The sequence below is a fragment of the Danio rerio genome, chromosome 1 (assembly GCF_052040795.2).
Source record: "Danio rerio strain M-AB ecotype USA chromosome 1, GRCz13ab, whole genome shotgun sequence".
Classification (NCBI taxonomy): domain Eukaryota; kingdom Metazoa; phylum Chordata; class Actinopteri; order Cypriniformes; family Danionidae; genus Danio; species Danio rerio.
Window position 1 is genome coordinate 46581984 of NC_141021.1, and position 20524 is coordinate 46602507.

General features: G+C 30.7%; 2 protein-coding genes across 39 annotated transcripts in view; one reads left to right on the forward strand and one right to left on the reverse strand.

Annotated features, from left to right (window-relative positions):
- Positions 1–7421, reverse strand: part of slc43a3a (solute carrier family 43 member 3a) — a 41346-nt gene extending 33925 nt beyond the window's left edge. For 5 of the 8 annotated variants that reach the window (XR_015475889.1, XM_087236302.1, XM_087236303.1 and 2 more), the window contains exons 1-3: positions 7343–7421; positions 1507–2152; positions 1306–1435 (exon numbers count right to left, since the gene is read on the reverse strand). Coding sequence is in view for 7 of the 8 variants with exons in the window: in XM_087236302.1 (XP_087092428.1) it covers positions 1306–1435; positions 1507–1699 (323 nt within the window). In the remaining variant the exon portion in view is untranslated. 8 annotated transcript variants of the gene reach the window in all.
- Positions 7422–19249: 11828 nt separating this feature from the next.
- ctnnd1 (catenin (cadherin-associated protein), delta 1) overlaps positions 19250–20524 on the forward strand; it is a 55806-nt gene continuing 54531 nt past the window's right edge. For 17 of the 31 annotated variants that reach the window (XM_087237526.1, XM_087237532.1, XM_087237529.1 and 14 more), the window contains exon 1: positions 19250–19595. The gene's annotated coding sequence lies outside the window, so the exon portion shown is untranslated. The remainder of the gene's footprint in view (positions 19596–20524) is intronic. The other 14 variants (XM_087237512.1, XM_087237518.1, XM_087237514.1 and 11 more) reach the window with 1 other exon arrangement.

Consider the following 20524-nt stretch of genomic DNA (forward strand, 5'->3'; position numbering starts at 1 on the left):
TAGGTGCATACAGCCTTAAATTAAGCCAATTTAGTCAAATAGTTATTTTAATACACTCATACAATGATGTTTGCAGTTTGTTCAAACTACTTATTTAAAATAAGCTGAAAAAACACAATTCTTAAGGTTTTTGGGGGACAACTTGATTGTGTTATGTTCCATGCACTTTCATTTGTAAAAAGCTAATTAACTTAGGAATATTAGAATTTTTTACACCATTTTATATAAATTTACTGACATTACTAAGGCAAATAGTTTTAATAGTCAAAAACAAAAATATTTAAACAAAATATCTGATATCGTCATAATAAAATAAACATGAGTGTTAAAGAGACTCTTAAACTTGATGAATAAATGTTACAAAGAGTGCAATAGTAAAAGTAGATCAACATATGTAAGATGTGAATAATAATGATACAGAAAACCTCAAACTAATAATAAATAATGAATAAATAAATAAAACAAATTATGAGAATCAAATCTGAGCTTAGTAAGGGAACTAACCATCATTGGTGAGCTCCATTGGAAATGACAAACTAACACCCTCAGCTTATTGCCATTGCTTACAAGGCGCAGGCTCAGCAGCTACATTCTAATAAAACTATATCGCTATATACCGAAACTTCATACTGAAACTACTTTTTATCGTTATTGACAATGGTGTTTGGTCAATATATACCGATACCGATTTATCGCCCAGCCCTAGTACTGAATACATTAATTATCCCTCAAAACCATGATAATTTAAATAAGTTTGTTAAATAAATCAGAAGTAATTGATTTAATTTTAAATCGGAATTTGAACTTTGAATTTAAATTTTAAATTTGAATTAGAATTTTGAATTTAAATTTGAATTTTAAATTTGATTTTCAATTTGAATTTCAATTTGAGTTTGAATTTTAAATTTAAAATTTTGATTTTGAATTTTAAATTTTAAATTTTGAATTTGAATTTGAATTTGAACTTTGAATTTGAATTTTGAATTTGGCTCAATGAAGCATGTACTATCAATGCTATCTCACGGCAATTTGTAACTTTTTTATTTTGTAGCTAACTTGTATGAATTTGTACAATCTCATTCCCATAGTTTAGTATGATTTGCTCATCCTCCAATGGTGATTGGGTTTAGGGGTGGGATTTGGGCCATGCCTCCTTTGTACGAATTTGTAAGAATTAGCCACTTAACTGACAAAACGAAAAAGTTACATTTTCTTGTGAGATCAGGTTGATAATACATAAAGTAATATAATCCCCAAAAATAGTCAATGTATACTTCGCACATTGCCTCTTTAGCAAGAACTCACATAGCCAAAAGTCGTGTTGCCATTGTGCCAAAGTGGTCATAGAGGAAACCATTGGGCAGAGTGAGAAAGTTGTTCATGAAGGAGGCCACGGTAAAGACCAATGAGAAATGCTCATCTTGCAGACCGCAGTCTAAAGAGAAAAGCAGACAAAAATTAAGGCATTAAAGGAAGTGAACCATCAAATGTATTAAAAGACCTCACCTGAGCTGAATTCTCCACCAGCATCTGTCACGTTGCTGCACAGGTCGCCAAAGTAACCATCTGTCTTGAGGACAAACACAAGAGACGCCCAACCAAACACGACCCCAGCGAAGCACAAACACTCTAGAAGTCCAGTTGCCAGAGTCAGTTTGTATCTCACAACCTTCCCCGATGATCCTTTGTATGCCATCATCCTCTTTATTAGGGTCACTTCTAAAACTATCCACTTGTGTAGGAATGTAGACAGTATATGCTTGCTTTACTCTCTTTTTCAAATAATTTAAATTTTTGAATGCATTGCGTTTCTAAATTAAATTGTGATACACTCCACCTGTTTTTGTCACCGCTTGCTCACTTTTGATCAGAAACGCACCATGCATGTCAGTTATGTGGTGGTCGAGATAAAGCTTTCCACGTGTTTGAGCTAACTTGAAGTTGTGCATGCTCCTCTCAAGGGAGGGAGTTGTTGTAGATCTGATGGTGAAAACAACATGACACAACATGAGTCTTCAGCTTTTTGTGCGATGATATTCATCAATGTTTTTTGTCAGCATCTTTGTATGATGCTGTTGTTTGAGTTTGAGGACGTATCCCTAAAAAATGTTTACCCTATAAAGTGGCACGTGTGTCTGGTGTTTATGAAGAGCTGCAAAAAGAGACAGAGAAAGTACTGTTATAGAGTAGTTGTCAAGAGTTTGGAAACATTATTATTTTTTATAAATGGTAAATGATTTTTTATAAATGAAAGATTATATAGTTTATAATTTAATAATCTCTTATTTTCACCAAGGCTAAAACTGAATTACTGTTACTATTGAACATAACTGTTTTTTAATTTAATTTAAAGGGCACATATTTTACCTCTGTTTACAAGATGTAAGTCTTTGGTGTGTGTAATGTGTCTGTAAAGTTTCAGCTCAAAATACACATCAGATTATTTATTATTGCCTCCAGAATCTGCTAATTTTGGTGTCTGAGTACAGTGTAGCTGTTTTTGTAGACTGTGGTTTTAAATTCTAATGAGCTGCCTCTCCCTGCTCAACATTCCCATGTGTGTCTGCTTCTCATCATGTGTTATGTCAGATAAACAGCAGTCAGTGATAGAGACAGATTCGAATGAAGCTGAAATACAGCTCTTAAGTCAAAAATACCAAGTTTATTTGATGTATTTATGGTGTAATATGTAATTACAAACTTTTATCGTGTGCATTTACTGAGTCATTAATAACATTGTTATTACTATGACTTTACATTTTAATTACATTGTAGTTACATCCAAGATAATATTTATAAATGTAAATGTTTCATAATGTATGGCATGTGCAGTTTTTGGTTATTTATAGTTGTATACAAAAATATACACAGTTCACATGTAAATACAAACTTAATGTCATCACATTGTAACAACATTGCAAACACATCCAAGATAATAGTTATAAACTTAAATGTACATGTATATTTCATGTACAGTATTTGTGTATTTATATGTAACTATACACAGTAAATATGTAATTAGAAATTTTTAGCTTGGATGTAACTACAATATCTAATACTATGAAAAAACATTGTAATTGCATTATTACAACATTTTAATTACATCTAGGATAGGATTGTAAAAGTGTTTTTTGTAACTTTCATGTACAGTATTTGTTTATTTAAACAAAAACATCCACAAGCTTGTAATTACAAACTTTTGATTAGGATGTAATCACATTGTAATAACATTGTAAAAACATTGTAATTACAGTGTTATAACATTGTAATTTTTTCAATATAATTGTAAATTTCTTTGCATATTTCACGTACAGTGTTTGTGTATTTAAACAAATATACACAATAAATATGTACATTAAATTGTAATTAAATTGTTATAACATTATATTTACATTGTTATAGAATTGCAATACCATTTTAAGTACATCTACGATAGTTTTGCAAATAATTCTGTATATTCCATGTACTTTTGTGTTCTTAAAAATACATTTACACAGTAAATATGTAACTACTATCTTTTATTTTGAATGTAATTACATTAGCATTACATTATAACTACTATGTAATAACATTGTAATTATATTGTTATAAAATTGCAATTACTTCTACGATAGTATTGTAAATGTTTTTTGTATATTTCATATGCAGTATTTGTGCATTTAAACAAATATACCCAATAAATATGTAATTAAAATCTTTTATTTTAGATGTAATTACATTGTTATAACATTGTAACTACATTGTGATTACATCGACGATAGTACTGTAAATGTGTTGTATGTTTCATGTGCAGTATTTATGTATTTAAACATAAATATACAAAGTAGTTATGTAATTGCAGTGCTTAATTTTGGATGTAATTGCATTGTCATTAAATTGTAAATACATTGCTATAACATTATACTTACATTGTTGTAACATTGCAATTACATTGTTATAACATTGTAAAAATATTGTAAGTACATCTACGATAGTATTGTAAATAATTCTTTGTATATTTCATGCACAGTATTTGTGTTTTCAAACATAAATATACACAGTAATTATGTAATTACAATATTTTATTTTGCATGTAACTACATTGTCATTACATCATAAATACTATGCAAGAACATTGTAATTACAGTGTTATAACATTGTAATTAAATGTATGATAGTATTGTATAGGTTTTTGTATATTTCATGTGCACTAGTTGTGTATTTAAACAAACACAATAAATGTTATTACCATCTCTTATTTTGGATGTAATTACATTGTTACAACAGTGTAATTACATTGTTATAACATTGAAGTTACGTCTATGATAGTATTGTATGTGTTTTTGTATGTTTCATGTACAGTATTTGTGTATTTAAACAAATATACACAATAAATATGCAATTACAATCTTGTATTTGTGCTGAAATTACATTGTCATTACATTTTAATTACATTGTTATAATATTGTAATTACATTGTTAAAACATTGTTATTACATCTACATCAACTACTACATCATTACATTGTAAATACACTGATCTTACATTGTAATTACGTCAAAGATAATACTTATTAACTTAAATGTTGCGTTGTATATTTCATGTACAGTAGTTTATTAATATGTAAACATACACAGTAATCTGTAATTACAAACTTTTAGTTTATATGGATTTACATTGTCAATACATTATAATTACTATGTCATAACATTGTAATTACATTGTTATAACATTGTAAATACATTATTATAACATTGTAATTATGTCTACGAAAGTATTGTAGTGTTTTTTTTAATATTTCATGTGCAGTTTTTGCGTATTTAAACAAATGTACACAGCAAATATGTAATTACAGTCTTTTATTTTGGATGAAATAACATTGTCATTACATTATAAGTACTATGTTATAATATTGTATTTAAATTGTAACAACATTGTAATTAAATCTATAATAATATTGTAAATGTTTTTGTATATTTTATGTACAGTATTTGTGTATTTAAACAAATATACCCAATAAATATGTAATTACAATCTTTTATTTTGGATGTAATTACATTGTCATTGCATTGCAATTACATTGTCATAACAATATGTTTACATAGTTATAACATTGCAATTACATTATTATAACATTGTTATTACAACTAGGATAGTATTGTAAATGTGTTTTTCTATATTTCATGTGTAGTACTTGTGTATTTAAAAAAAAACATCTATAAAGTTGTAATTACAAACTTTTAATTTGGATGTAATTACCATGTTATAACATTCCAATTACATCCATAATAGTGTTGTAATGTGTTTTTGTGTATTTCATGTACAGTATTTGTGTGTAATACAAATTTGTAATTACAATGTTTTATTTTGGTTGTATTTTTGTCATTGCATTGTTTTTACATTGTTATAACATTATATTTACAATGTTAGAACATTGCAATTGCATTGTTGCAATATTGTAACTACATTGCTATAACATTGTAATAACCTTGTAAGAACATTGTAAATAATTCTTTGTATATTTCATGAACAGTACTTGTGTATTAAAACAAATATACACAATAAATATGCAATTACAATCTTTTATTTTGGATATATTTACATTGTCATTACATTGTAAATGCATTGTTATAATATAGTAGTTACATTGTTACTACTTTGTACTTGCAATGTTACAACATTGTAATTACATTGTTGTAACATTGTAACTACATTAGTAATAACATTATGAGTACATTGTTATAACATTGTAATTACATTTAAGATAGTATTGTAAATGTGTTTTTGTATATTTCATGTAAAAACATATAGAAAGTTGTAACTTCAAGCTTTTAATGTGGATGTAATTACATTGTTATCATATTGTAAGTACATCTACGATAGTATTGTAAGTTGTTTTTGTATATTTCATGTACGATATTTGTGTAATATGCACAGTTAATATGTAATTAAGCTTTTATTTTGGATGTAATTACATTGTCATTACATTATAACTACTATGTAATAACATTGTATTTACATTGTTGTAACATTGTAATTGCATCTAGATAGTATTGTAAATGTCATTTTGTAAAGTTCATGTGCAGTACAGTATGTTTTATATTGTTTATTGAAGAATACAATTCAAAAATATATAAAAATTACCTAAACCAATTTTTCAGAAATCGTAATTTTACATTAAGTTTTGAAGATTTCAATTGCAAAAAAATTTAAAATATAAGACTTTTAAGAGATGGTGGCAAATTTCCCCATCCAGAGATATAGTATAATAGTCCAACTCCTTATTTGCATTAAATCATTTTTACAATGATTAAAGAGATCATCTTCAAGACAATTTGTTCTGTATGAAATTTGTACAAAATCTATAATGAAATCAAAGAGAAACAGGAGATAGATTTTTAATGTTTAGTAGAACTGAATGAGATGACAGAAGCCTACTTAAACTTTCTCAAAAAACGATGTTGCTGTCAAATGTTTACTTTACAGTTGAATGATAAAGAGATTCATCGAATAGGCCTACTGACAGAAGGTTTGTGAAGAAATTTCATGCTCCATTTTAAAACTATTTTGTAGCATTTTCAAATTACAAAATAGAGTATTTTATTTTGATACATTAGTGGCAGCTTTATTTTGTAGTTTATTTTGATACACTTAAAATTGAAGTATTTGGTATTTTATTTTAAAATACATTTCAATGTATTTTTCTAAATCCCTGCTAATAAAAAACTAAATTGTTTGACAGGCATGTAAACTGTGTAATGTGCTGTGTTGTTTAGGCTATAATGAAAGACTAAAAGTACCCAAAATTAATATTTGCTCCCTTGTTTATAAAGTAAAAAGAATGACACTGTCAGGCATAAAATATAGTTTTACGAGGACCCCGAATTTTGGATTATGCCGATGAAGAGGTTTATTTTCTAATAATGACATCCCCTTACATAATTGTGATTTAGCAGTTAAGACTTGACGCAGTAGTGTTTGGTTTTCTTGAAATGTGACATTAGGGTAAAACTGGGGTTGTTGATCACTGATGATGGCACACATGCGCGCGCACTGCGTGGACAGTTCACTAATCCAGATTATCATGTCTGCGCGCTCTAATCTCTCAGACAAGAACAACAATTTACCTTGGCCACCGTTTCTGCGGATAATGTTAAAGATATAACAGATACAAGAGACATCCGAGATAATGACAAAAAACGTCACAAGAAAATAAAGCCATCTGACTTTAAATGGATAGGCCTACGAAACTTCTTGTCTTTCCGAGTCTTATCAAAGTCAGTAAGCATCAGTCAAGTAATCTAGCTGTAGTTACATTTATTTATTACTCCGTTTTGTTCTGTTCTGGTTATAGTCTACTTACGACAGTCTTTTCGCGCTGAAGTGAACGGCTGGATTGTTGAAGCGCTGTCGGTTCCCGTTTTGTGCTGAAGAACAGCACTGAAACTGTGCACGTGTGTGCGCGTTCATGAGCCTGCTAATTACTCAAAGGTAATCACAACAGAACAAGAACATGATGACACTTCATGATTGTATGACAAATTATAGATTATCAACACCAGCCCACGCTAATTAGAATATTATCTTAAAATAAATTAGTTACATCAGATATATTTGTTTACACATTATACAGTAGTTAGGCTACATTTGCATTAAGCAAACATAAATAGATCTCTCAAATAATAATTCATCGTTTAAAGTTAGATTTGAAAAATATATTTTAAAAAGTAGTAACAAATTTAGTTACCTTTTTAAGTGAATTACGATGACTTTTTCTCAACTTATTTATGCAATATATACAGTAGTAGTAGGCTATCTTGGTTTGTTGTGATTATATAGTATTTGCTGAAGGTTCATTGTCCCTTAGTTTTAAAAAGAAAAAAATGCTTAATTTAAAGCAGAAAGGCAAGAGATGCTCAACATTTGAAAACAAAGTCATGGTGTAATATGATGTGCTGGCAGTTCCTGACTTACATCTAGTTGAACAGATCTTGTCTTGTGGCCGTCTGGCTCCCTCTTGTGGACTGACATGGCTCTGTGCGTATGTTTTTTATCAATTGTCACATGCAATAACTGAACATAAACATAATAGGCAGAGAAAAATGCTCACTGTAGAAGAAAACTACAGAAAACTGCAGAGGTTTTTGCATCTGAACTTTTCATATGTTCTCAAAAAAAAATCTTAGCATCTGAACTATTATAATGATTATAATAACTCTGTGATGAAGTAAATTCTACATGAAAAGCATGTAATTTCTACGTTAAATAATTCAGTGTAAGAATAAAAAGACAACTTTAATTCACTATTACTCAACTAAAGTTGTAGAAAATGCTAATGTTTTCAAAAATATATAATAAACGTAAACCATATTTTAATACTTTCTGATACTGGTGTTAGCATCATACACTGGGGCATTTTTATTATCCATACTCATATATCCACCTTTATTACACTGACACACAAACATGCACTGACTTACAATTTACGTGTACCAACTATGGTCCTTTATGCTTATAAAAAATATATGTACCTGTTAGATATTTTTACAAACTGTGTAATACTGAATTAAGTCATAATATTAAAATGATAATATAGTGCTCATCATAAATGAGTACACCTTCTTTTAAAAAAGGATATTTTAATAATTTCTCAGTGAATATATCTAATCATTGTTGGTGCATTTAAATAAAACAGTTTATTAAAAAGGTATATCCATCAAAGTAAGAGTTTGTTCACCTGACACATTTAGGAAAAACAGATAATACACTTTAATTCAAACCAGTTATTGCAACCGACAAAAAAAGGCACAATCTACAGAATTTGTATGATATTTGATATTTCTTATATTCCTCTTGAGTTTTTCTGTTTAATATAGTTGTATTAATTATGTTTCTTTAACAACTTAATTTGTGTGCACTCATTTTTGGACTGTAACCTTAAGCCTTTTTGTTATTGTTCTTGAATTGTCTCCAGTTTTGTCTTTGGCACTGACTAATATAATGTATATGCACAAATATATTATTGTGAAGCATCCTATATATTAATTTAAAAGAGAGACATGTGAGGGGTATACTCATTTATGCTAAACACTACATAATAGCATGTATATATCACTGTATATAATGGGATTTAGAAATCCTATGTCATGATCAAATTGGGATTTTCATCTTTAAAAAGTGGTTTGTGTCCTAGCAGCAGATCAGATTTTTTTAAATAACTAGATGGTTTGTTTAGTTGCAGGCCTATTGACCGTTTTGAGGGATGTAAACAAAAGCACATGGCCCCAAGGTGTTTCCTGTTTTACATTTCTATAGCTTCTGAGAATCCAAAAAGTGCCACATATTGATAAAAAATGTAAAGATAGCTGTTTTAACATTAGGTTATGATTGAATTACCTCTTGTTACAGTTGAAATCGTTTGATAACAAACAAGAAATGTTCATGGCCAAATACATGACCACATTAAAATGATCTGCTTCTTTGACATAAAATGCTTTTTCAATGTAACAAATCGTATTTAATAAATATAAAGCAAATAGCATATGCTTGTTCAGCATGTCAATCCAAAGTTGCAGAAATCTTCACAAATTCACCCCACAATTACACTAGCTTGACGTTTTCCTAGTGTGCCAGTACTAGCTGATGCCACACTGTAGTATCCTCTGCTAGACACTAGATGGAGCCAAAAGAAGCCGAAGCATTCATCTAATGACTCACCTGCTCTGCGCAACACAATGACTCATCTGTCGTGCACCCTGCAGAGTTTGATCCATTATTTCATACACTGCCACAGATGACAGATGTAAACATCCTGCAACAGATCCCAACATCTCTGCTTTCTCGTCTTGTCAAACTGTGCATCAATGATTTGTTTTTTGGCAGCTATATGTGTCAGCCTTTGAGTTTGAGTTCATGCTGTGATATAAATATAAACCTTTTCAAACTTCAGCAGACATATGTCACCAGCTAGAACCCTCTTCTGTCTTTGGATGAGGTTGTTGAAAGTTTTAATATTGCTTGAGAGCTAACTTTTGTTTAATCCTAGTGCCTAGTACATCTGTCCTTTTAAAAAAAAAAAAACATTTTCAGTTTTGTTAAAGTTCATTCTTTCATTCATTCATTTATTTTTTTCGACATAGTCCCTTTAATAATCAGGGGTTGCCATAGTGGAATGAACCGCCATCTTATCCAGCATATGCTTTAAGCAGCGGATGCCCTTCCAGCTGCAACCAATCACTGGAAAACATCCATACACACTCATTCACACACATACACTACAGACAATTTAGCTTACCCAATTCACCTATACCGCATGTTTTTGGACAGGTGGGGGAAACCAGAGCACCCGGAGGAAACCCACGTGAACATGCAAACTCCACACAGAAATGCCAACTGACTTAACCCGGACTCAAACCAGCGACATTCTTGCTGTGAGGCAATTGAGCTACCCACTGTGCCACTGTTCTGCCTTGTTAAAGTTCAAAAGAGTAAATTCTGTCATCATTTACTCACTTTACACTTGTTCCATACTTATTTTGGGTTTTTCTTTCTTGTAGTGAACACTAAAGAGGATATTTTGAAGATGATGAAAACCTTTCCAACATTCTTCAAAGTATCTTTCTTTGAGTTCAACAGCAATACATACTCATAAGGGATATGTACCATTGAGTAAATTGTACATTTTTATTTCTGTGCTACATCTTAACTTTATACAGCAGAACTCATTTCAGATTGTCCTTTTAATGATAAAAGAAACCGTGAGTGCTCGAAACCACTATAAGAACATTTGAAGGCCTCTGTTGTCCTGCCAGTACTTGCTTATTTGTCTTGTCAGTCCTTGAAATGGATTCCAACCTGACCTTATCTGCCGTTTAATTGTGGCATTCTGAGAGAGCACTGGGAGCTATTCGAAGCAGGCACAAGATAAACAATAGACCCAAATGGACATCCTGCAGTTCAAAGGTTTGGGGTTGGTAGGATTTAATGCTAACTAAGGCAGCATTTGTTGCAATAAAACACAGAATAACGCTGAAATAAAACATAATATAAAACGTATTACAATTTTAAATGTTTCTACATTTCAAACTGTAATGATTCATTTAATAGACATTTATTGTTTTGTCTGTGATGGTCAAAATATCATTCAGAAATTAATCTAATTTGCCCCTCAAGGTATATTTACTAGCATGGAAAAAAATTAGTTGTGCTACTTCATATTTAACAGCATTCATTTGAAAACATTACACAAAAAAAATGTTGGTTTAATCTTTAATCTTTAATCTAACGATTGGTTTGTCTCTATTTTACCTTATTTTACTGGGTTGAACTCACATTCTTTAAAATGTAATTATCACTTTTGATCAATCTAATCTAAAAACCGTCACAGTTTTAGGGTATAGACAAATCAATAAAGGCTTTTCATATTTTTATTAGTTCCTTGAACTGGTTTTTGCTGTTTATTCTGATGAATCACTTATTCAATGAGCACCTACACATTATTTAAGCTACCCCTGAGGACTTTTTTTTTCTTTTTGTTTTATTTTGAATTCTGATGCAAAACTTATCTTTACTTAGTATTATTTATTTAAAATATACTTTAAAATGGTATATATATATATATATATATATATATATATATATATATATATATATATATATATATATATATATATATATATATATATATATATCATTACAATGAATATATATATCATTACAATGAATATATATATCATTAATTTATTTATTCATTGTCTTTTCGCCTTAGTCTCTTTATTAATCTGGGGTCGCCACACCATAATGAACCGCCAACTTATCTAGCACGTTTTTACATGCCTTTCTATCTATAGAAAAGAATTCTGTTTATATAAATAAATATATATATATATATATATATATATATATATATATATATATATATATATATATATATATATATATATATATATATATATATATATATATATATATGTATATATATATAGGATGCTTTACGTTATATTATATTTGAGCATATACATTAGTTTAGTCAGTACTGAAGCCAAATATGGAGCTAATATAAAAAATGACTCACTGTAACAGTTCAAAAATTTGTAGCCTAAATTTATTTGTAAGGGAAAAGTTTTAAATAATTTTTTTTTAAAATAGCAAAAAATTTAGAGAAACCCAAAATGGTAACACTTTATAATAACTACACACTATAAATCATTTATTAAGCATTAACATCTAGTGAATTCATTATCTGTTAAGCATTAACTCTACATTAATAAAAGTTAGTAAGCAGTTTATAACTGCAGCTAAATGAGATTTATAAGAGATTTATAAAGCATAAATAGTCCTCACTTTAGATTAGGTCACAAAACTGGATGAATTTGAGTTAATAAAGCATTTATTAACATACATATTAACCATTATTATATGTCTGAATAATAAGAACTATAAATGTTAATTTGAATAGTCTATTAATCATTTACTAACTCATTCTGATTTTCCTTAAAAACCTCCAACTACTCAACTACTCTACAACAAAAATGGTTTGTAAATGATGTAATACTTAATTTTGTAATGAAAATAAATCATTAACAAAGTATGAAAGTACAATTATTAAGCACATTGTAAATGTTTTTGTAGGTCAACAATAGAGCATTTGTAGCTGCAATTATAAACTGCTTACTAACGTTTATTATTGTAGAGTTAATGAATTCACTAGATTCTAATGCTTCATAAATGATTTATAGTGTGTAGTTATTATAAAGTGTTACCAAATTATTATTATTATTTTTTTTACAATTGTTATTGTTTGACTGATAATGTATACAATACTGTAAAGGTTTTTCTTTTCTTTCTGTTGTAATTTTATTTTAATTTAACCTGTTTGTTAATTTATTTAGGTGGCAGCGGTTATTATGAAAAGAAAATACAAGCTTGATTGTACAAAATATTTTGTTGCTTACATTTGATTAACCAACAAAATGATTACACTTAAATAAAAAGTTGTTCTGTTATAACACAGATTTGATTAAAATATGGTTCACTTTTAAACCCAGATAAAGGTTCAATATTGTAACAGTTAAGCGTCTCCCTATAACATGCTTGGGCTAGTTTTGGCAACAAACTGCCTGGTGGCTAACAATACCTCAGGTGACCTTTAACTCACACCAGCGTGCAGCATCATATGGACACCGCTGGAATTCTCTGTGTTGTCGCTGCTGGAAGTTTTTCAGTGCCTGAGGGTCAAAGGAGTGACCTGTGAAGGAGGAGCTGCACTCATGTGTGCTCATCATGTGCTTGCTATAATGCACAACTCTGACTCAACCACTTCACAAACTCCCATTCTGACTAGTTGCATCAGGATTTAAGCTTTAAAGTTCAGCATAAGCTAAACTTGATTATTTGGGTGGTTTTCCTCATCATTCCCACATTGACAGGAAAGATGACATGACTGTGTGACTGATGCTTCACTGAAACACCAGTGATGACTGATCATGAGTCACTCCGGTTCGAGTTAACTGATAAATATAGGAAATGACTTGAATATTACTGAAAGAATAGGCTTCATATCATTTCAACTTTTGCCCTCAGGGTGTCGATTTGCAATTTAAAAAGAAAGACATGAAGAGATTTTTTTTTAACGTTGCTTACACTCTCAGAAATAAAGGTACAAGAGCGATCACTGGGGTGGTAGCTTTCAAAAGGGACACATTTGTATATATTGGTACCATATTGGTAACTCAAATATAAAGTGCTGAGCATAAAAGAGTACACCCCTCACAAATCTATCTTTTAAATTCATATTTTTAATAGAAAGCTAATATTATATTTAAACAAATACATTAGATTAGTCAGCACTAAAGCCAAAATCTAGAGCCTTACAAAATAACTTATGATAATGGTCAAAAAACTAGTACACCCAAATGTATATGTTATAGAAAAATATTAAATACTAAATTAAAAAAGAAGAAAAATTAAAAGAAGCAAAAAAAAAAATGTTATTAAAATTTAGTATATATTTTGTAGATTGTAATTTTTGTGCAATATTTTGCTTGAATTTAATTTATCGATATCTTTTCAATGACAAATACATTTTCAATTTCTCAATATGTTTGGTGACTAAAATATTATTTTAATAAATATATCTGTTTAATAAATCTTTTTTTTTGTTTGTTTAAATGCACCAAAATACATTGCCTATATTCACTGCGACATGGATAAAAATATTCATTTTCAAAATGGGGTAGTCAATTATGCTGAGCACTGTATATATTAGTGTCTAAACAATTAAAAAGGTAAACATTTGTACTTTTTAGGTACCAATATGTACCCTTGAGTTATCAATATAGACCCTTTAGTTATGTTTACCTTTTGAAAAGGTTCCACCCCAGTGACAGCTCTTGTACATTTATTTCTGAGAATGAACCCTCACACAATTAGCATATCTAAAAACAAATGAAGGCATGTAATTAAATTGTTAATGCTTTTCAATCAATGTGAACTAAGTAACTGTGCAAAATGCTGAATCGTTTATTTATTTTGTTTGTCCTGTTAAGATATGGAGAATTTTTACCAGCTGGCTTTGTCACTTTACTAGGGATGGACATGATTAGCAACAATACTCAGGTAGGCTATGGTGTTGACATAATGCTCAATTGGTACTAATGGGCCAGAAGTGTGCCAAGAAATTTCCTAAACACCTTTTCAACACCACCACCAGCCTAAACTGTTGATCCAATGCAGGATGGATTCATGCTTTCATGTTGTTCATGCCAAATTCTGACCCTACCAATCGAGTCTGGCAGCAGAAATCGAGACTCATCAGGCAACGTTTTTCCAGTCTTCTACTGTCCAATTTTGGTGAGCCTGTGCAAATTGTAGCCTCAGTTTCCAGTTCTTAGCTGACAGAAGTGGCACCCAATGTGGTCTTCTGCTGCTGTAGCCCATTCGCCTCAAGGTTTGTCATGTTGTGTGTTCAGAGATGCTCTTCTGCATACCTCGGTTGTAACGAGTGCTTATTTGAGTTACTTTTGCCTTCCTTTCAGCTGGAACCAGTCTGGCCTTTCTCCTCTGACCTCTGGCATCAATAAGGCATGTACGCCCACAGAACTGGTGCTCACTGGATACCTTTTTTTTCAATCCATTCTCTGTAAGCCCTAGAAATGGTTGTGCGAGGAAACCCCAGTAGATGAGCAGTTTCTGAAGTTCTCAGACCAGCAAGTCTGGCATCAACAACCATCCCAGGTTCAAAGTCACTTAAATCCCCTTTCTTCCCCATTCTGATGCTCGGTTTGAACACATCTTGACCATGTCTACATGCCTAAGTGCATTGAGTTGCTGCCATGTGATTGTCTGATTAAAAATGTTTGTCAACAAGGAGTTGGACAGGTGTACCTAATAAAGTGGCCGGTGAGTATATATTCATCATGAACATCAAATATTAGGGTTGACTGTTTTGTCTTTATGAAATAAAAATATGAAAAAATGGTCTTCAAAATGGTTTCGCTATAACCTCCATGTGTTGACCGCAGGAAGCCTTTAGAGAGCAAAATACAGACATGAGATGGACTTAAATTGACCGAGAGGCATTAATAATTCAGAATAGTTTCACATGCAATGTCAGTTCTTTGTAGTGGTAACAAGCAAATGTCTGTCAAGATAATAAAACATAATGATCGAATCCATCCAACCATTGATGTCCATTGTATTTGTTTTTCCTACTGTGGAAGTCAATGGTCACAATTTTCTTCAGTATATCCTCTTCTGAAGACATAGAGCTGTGTTCAACAGAAAAAAAAACTTATAAAGGTTTGGAAACACTTGATGGTGAGTAAATACTGAGTAAATTGTCATTTTGGGGTGAATTTACTCTTTAAGATATGTTTTTGTCAGTCTGATCACTAGTGGATGAAACTAAAACAAATCGCTTAATTTGAGTGTGTCCACTTTAAACTACTTGCGACGGTACTTGAAAACAGTTGACCCAACTTGATCATTATTAGATATGCTGTAGGAAACCCACCCAAAATAATGTTTTCAAATGTTGCTGCTCAAAAAAGCACACAAATGTCAAAAAATTTAAGTTTACATAATACGTAAGACATAAATCTTTGGTTCATTCGTACAATACTTGTGTCACATTGAGTGCTGCTGTGAAAGAGCATGACAGCACATGTAGAGCATGACAAAATAAGAGAAAAGGGGCATATCTGAGCACATGCTATAACATTTGGAGTTGGTCATGCATTTTGGTTGAACCACTGACCACATTGAAAAAAATGATTCATTTGGATTAACAATATTTTAAGGTGAGTGGTTGCAAACAATTTATATAGGCTGAATTTAAACAAACAAATTAAATTTAGTAATGTTCTGCCTAAATATGTTTGTTTAAATTCAGCCTATAAATTGTTTGCAACCACTCACCTTAAAAATGTGTAAATGCAAATGAATAACTTTTTTTCACTGCAGATAAAAAACATGTTGGAAAAGGGCCTAAATTGTTCTTCAGGTCTATTAATATGTCATCACACAGGGTGCTAAATTATTGAGGAAATAAAATAAATAGAGGAGAGTGGACGGTTTCAACATGGGGCTGTTGTAACAAGATCATTCCTCCATTCAGAAATGAGCGTGGTGATATTCATACATCTTCTCAGTTACACCCTCTACAATCTGAGAGAAATTGGGTGGTTTTAAAGACTCACCCTCTACTGACAAATTTCAGATTTTGGCTCCTATATGAGCTGATTTGCACATTTTTGACAGTACGCCATCATAAATTGTGAAAATAACCGATAGAAGAAGGCTTTAAGACAAATTAGATTTTTAATTATTCAAATGGACAAATTCTGACTGAGGAAATGACCTGGCCAGTTTGTTATTTGCCTATAGGCTAAAGTTTTTAATTAAAACAAGTTTTAACAGATTCCTAATTGTTTTTTAAATGATGGATGATAATAAAAAACAAATATATATATATAATAACTTAATGCACATTTGTAAATAAAGTAAATAAAAATATTTTGTAAACAAAATAGCATGGAAAGCACTAAGACAAAAATGTAAGAAATATTTTTGTTGCATCAAAAAGTGTGGTTATGATAACCATCTGACAAACTAATCCAGCAAAAATAGTGCATAAAAAATCATAAAAATGCAGTATTTGAAACTCATAACTTAGTAGATGAGAATTCAGCAAACATAAGGGCAAATAACTGCAAAAAGATCTACTTTTTGATTAAAAAAAGAACCACCGCTTTAAAGGGGCTGTCTACGAGTCTGCATATTAACAATGTACAATTTTATCAGTTTCAATGTAATTTCATTTAGAAAAAATAATTATTTGATTAAATAATTCTAAAGTTTAAAGAAGTAGTTTAGTTGAGGTCCAGGTTGAGCTCTAGATTTTCAGTAAAAAAATATATATTTTTGTTCATTTTTTAGGCCAGATAATTATTTGTTGATTGTTCTTTTAATAGTCTGTATTTATATGGCAAATTTAACAGATTTAACCGATTTACAGTTAGTCTTTTTATATATATAAAAATAATAAAAATAAAATCCAACCTGATGTTTTAGAATTTATTATTATTATTATTACATTTTATTGAATGTTGAAACTGTCCCTTTGGGTTGTTGCAAACATTCTGCATATATTATCATATATACACATATTATAGCAATGTGGGTGGGTGTCCAATAGATGTGGGTTTATTATATTAAAATTTGGGGTTTCCAGAAAAGAATTGCCTCTGAGAAACTGAAAGAAAAGCAAAAAGTGTTATAACTGTCCCCACTGTCCCCTACATAAAAATATGCACAAGCAAGTTATGTAAACAAAAAAAGAATAGAAAGTGTTAATTAATTCACAAATAGTTTATTTAATTGAATATTACACACTGTAATAAATCTCTTTTTTTATTAATTGGTTTAGAAATAATATTTTATTTTAAATAGTAATGGTCATGTGCCAACTTATTTAGAGTTTCAAGAAAAATGTTCTCTTTATATACCTGTTAAAGATTATTGGATGGTTTTTAATGGTATTCCCTCAGAGCTTAAGAAATGATTAGTAAATGATATAGTTCAATATACAAATTTAGATTTTAGTCTTAAATTGGAAGGTATAAATATAAAAGCAAAAAATGTAATAATAATTACCTTAGAATGATTTGAGGATTTCAATGTTCCTTCAGCTATTGGGTATTTTAGATCACAACTTCAGGATGTTAACTGGAACGAGACTTTTAAGATTTCCAGACGTTTTTATATAACGAATAAAATTAAAGAGGTATCATTTAAAACTGTTCATTGTATTTATCCTGTAAAACAGGTAACTGCAAGATTTTGTAAAGATATTGATTTAAAATGTGCTTTTTGTAACGATAAAGAAGAGAGTATTGTTCATTTATTTATGATTGTATTTAGACACAATTGTTTTGGTGTGGCCTTTTCTTTTTTTGTTAAGCAGAGTACGAATATTGCATTGGAATTTAAGAGAAAGATGTTTTATTTTATTATGAGGATACAGTCGACTTCAAAATTTGGCATATTGTTAATTTGCTCAATATATATGGATTTTTTTATTCCTAAATGTAAATGGGCTGTAAAAAACAAATTTTACACACTTTAAAATAGAAATAATTCATTACCTATGCACGATAAAAGAAACAAAAAAATACCAAAGCAAAAAGAACTGTTAATTATTTTAAACCCTTAAATTTTGTTTTTTGAATAATTGTATTTTTTTATTTTTTATTTAGTTCTTATATTGTACTTGATTGGATGTTAATATAATCTTGTTATTGCCCTTGTATGTTCTGTGTTCTAAAATTGCAATAAAATAATAATAATAATAAAAAATAATAATAATAAAAATTAAAATAAAAAAAATAATAATAAAGTTTATTTAATTAACATAAGCCTAAATATCAGGATCAAAGTGTGTGTGAAGTGTGCAGTTTTAATTGTCATTGATTTTAATCTGCACTATTTTTTTATTCCCAACAAACGATTACCATTTTGGCGGAATTATCTGCAATCAACCCAACATGAAGTATAACAGGTTCACAGGTGCAACGAAAAGTCGCCGTTTTTGAGGCATATCAGCTACTATAAAGCATCATACGACAGCAAACACCAGCGTTAAACTGTGTTCACATTTAAAGAAGCATTTTCGCAGTATAAAAGTGCGTTTTTCTTTCGCTTGCACATTAAAAAGTCGGCGGTGTGTCTCCGCCCAGGCTGTCGGTGAACTCCTGTTTCACAGGGGAGGAGCAGACGCTTCACGGTGGGACGACGAGCAAAGAGGAGTGAACAAGGGGAGCGAGATAGATTGGTGGGTTTTTAAAAAGACTGCTTAAATTTGTCAATATCAGGTTTCTTCTTTGTTTTGTTTCGTCGGGAGAAACGCGTTACAAGCCTCAAGTTAGACAGCGAACTCATAATAAATAGGGCAGATGCGTCTGGCGTAGCGTGGGGCTGAAACGCCCAAATATAGAGCAGCAAACGTTTGGAATTACAATCACTTCCTACCGCTTGGAAAATCTGAAACTGGCCATAGAGAAGCCCGTTTCGATAGGCCACGACCTCACATCGGGACTTTAACCAAACCAAAAACAAAGGTAGACTCTATGCAAACTCTTCTGTTTGTTCTGATCTTTCTGATGGTTTTCTTTGTTGTCCTCTGGTTTTCCCTGTTTGGCCTCGTAATTGAGGAGTAGAACAAAGTTAGCCAGCTCTCCATGTTAGCAGGCTAGTGGAGTTAGCTGCCGTGCTAATCGCAATGGCACGAGCGTGAGGATCACCGGGACAGAGAAGCTTCTTTCCCCGAATTTCCTCAAAGTTGGTTTTGAAATCGTGTGCAGAGTCTGTTGTTCATGTCGTGAAGCTTGTTTCGTAAAAAAAGAACTCGTAGCGGAGCGTTTCGGTGTTTTTCCAGCCTTAAAGCAGATCCAGGATAAACAGGGCAGTTAAAGTTATTGGGTTGAGAATTTTCTTTTCTTTTATGTGCGTTTGTAAAATTGTAAGCTGTAAAAAAAATCTGCTCCTGATTAATTTATAATATTTTGCAAGTGAGTACATACACTGATTTAGATTAGCTTCACTGATTTATATTGGACAGTTTAAACCCCTCAGTGGGACTTGGCTGATTTGCACGTTCAATACTGAAATGTATTTAGATATAATTGTAGGTTGACATGATAATGTCTTTGTGTATTTGATGTGGTTTATTAATGCATGTGTGTGTGTGTGTGTGTGTGTGAGTTTATAGCAATGGGGGTTAATTGTTCACTGCGGTGAAGCAAAGCAGGTCAGGGCCCACGAACACACCTGAGTTTGCGGAAGTCAATAGATCTCTATTAAATCATTGTTTCTGGAAAATAACAACCGTTGGTAGACATAATATTTAGTGTTAGCATTATTATTTTATCTAATAAATCCATTTACTCAAAACGAACTTGGCTTATATGGAAATCTAAGTATTGTTATTGTTATTTATAAGCGAGCCTTAATAATTGTGGTATTTGTTTTTGCGTGAGGTGCTTCCGTT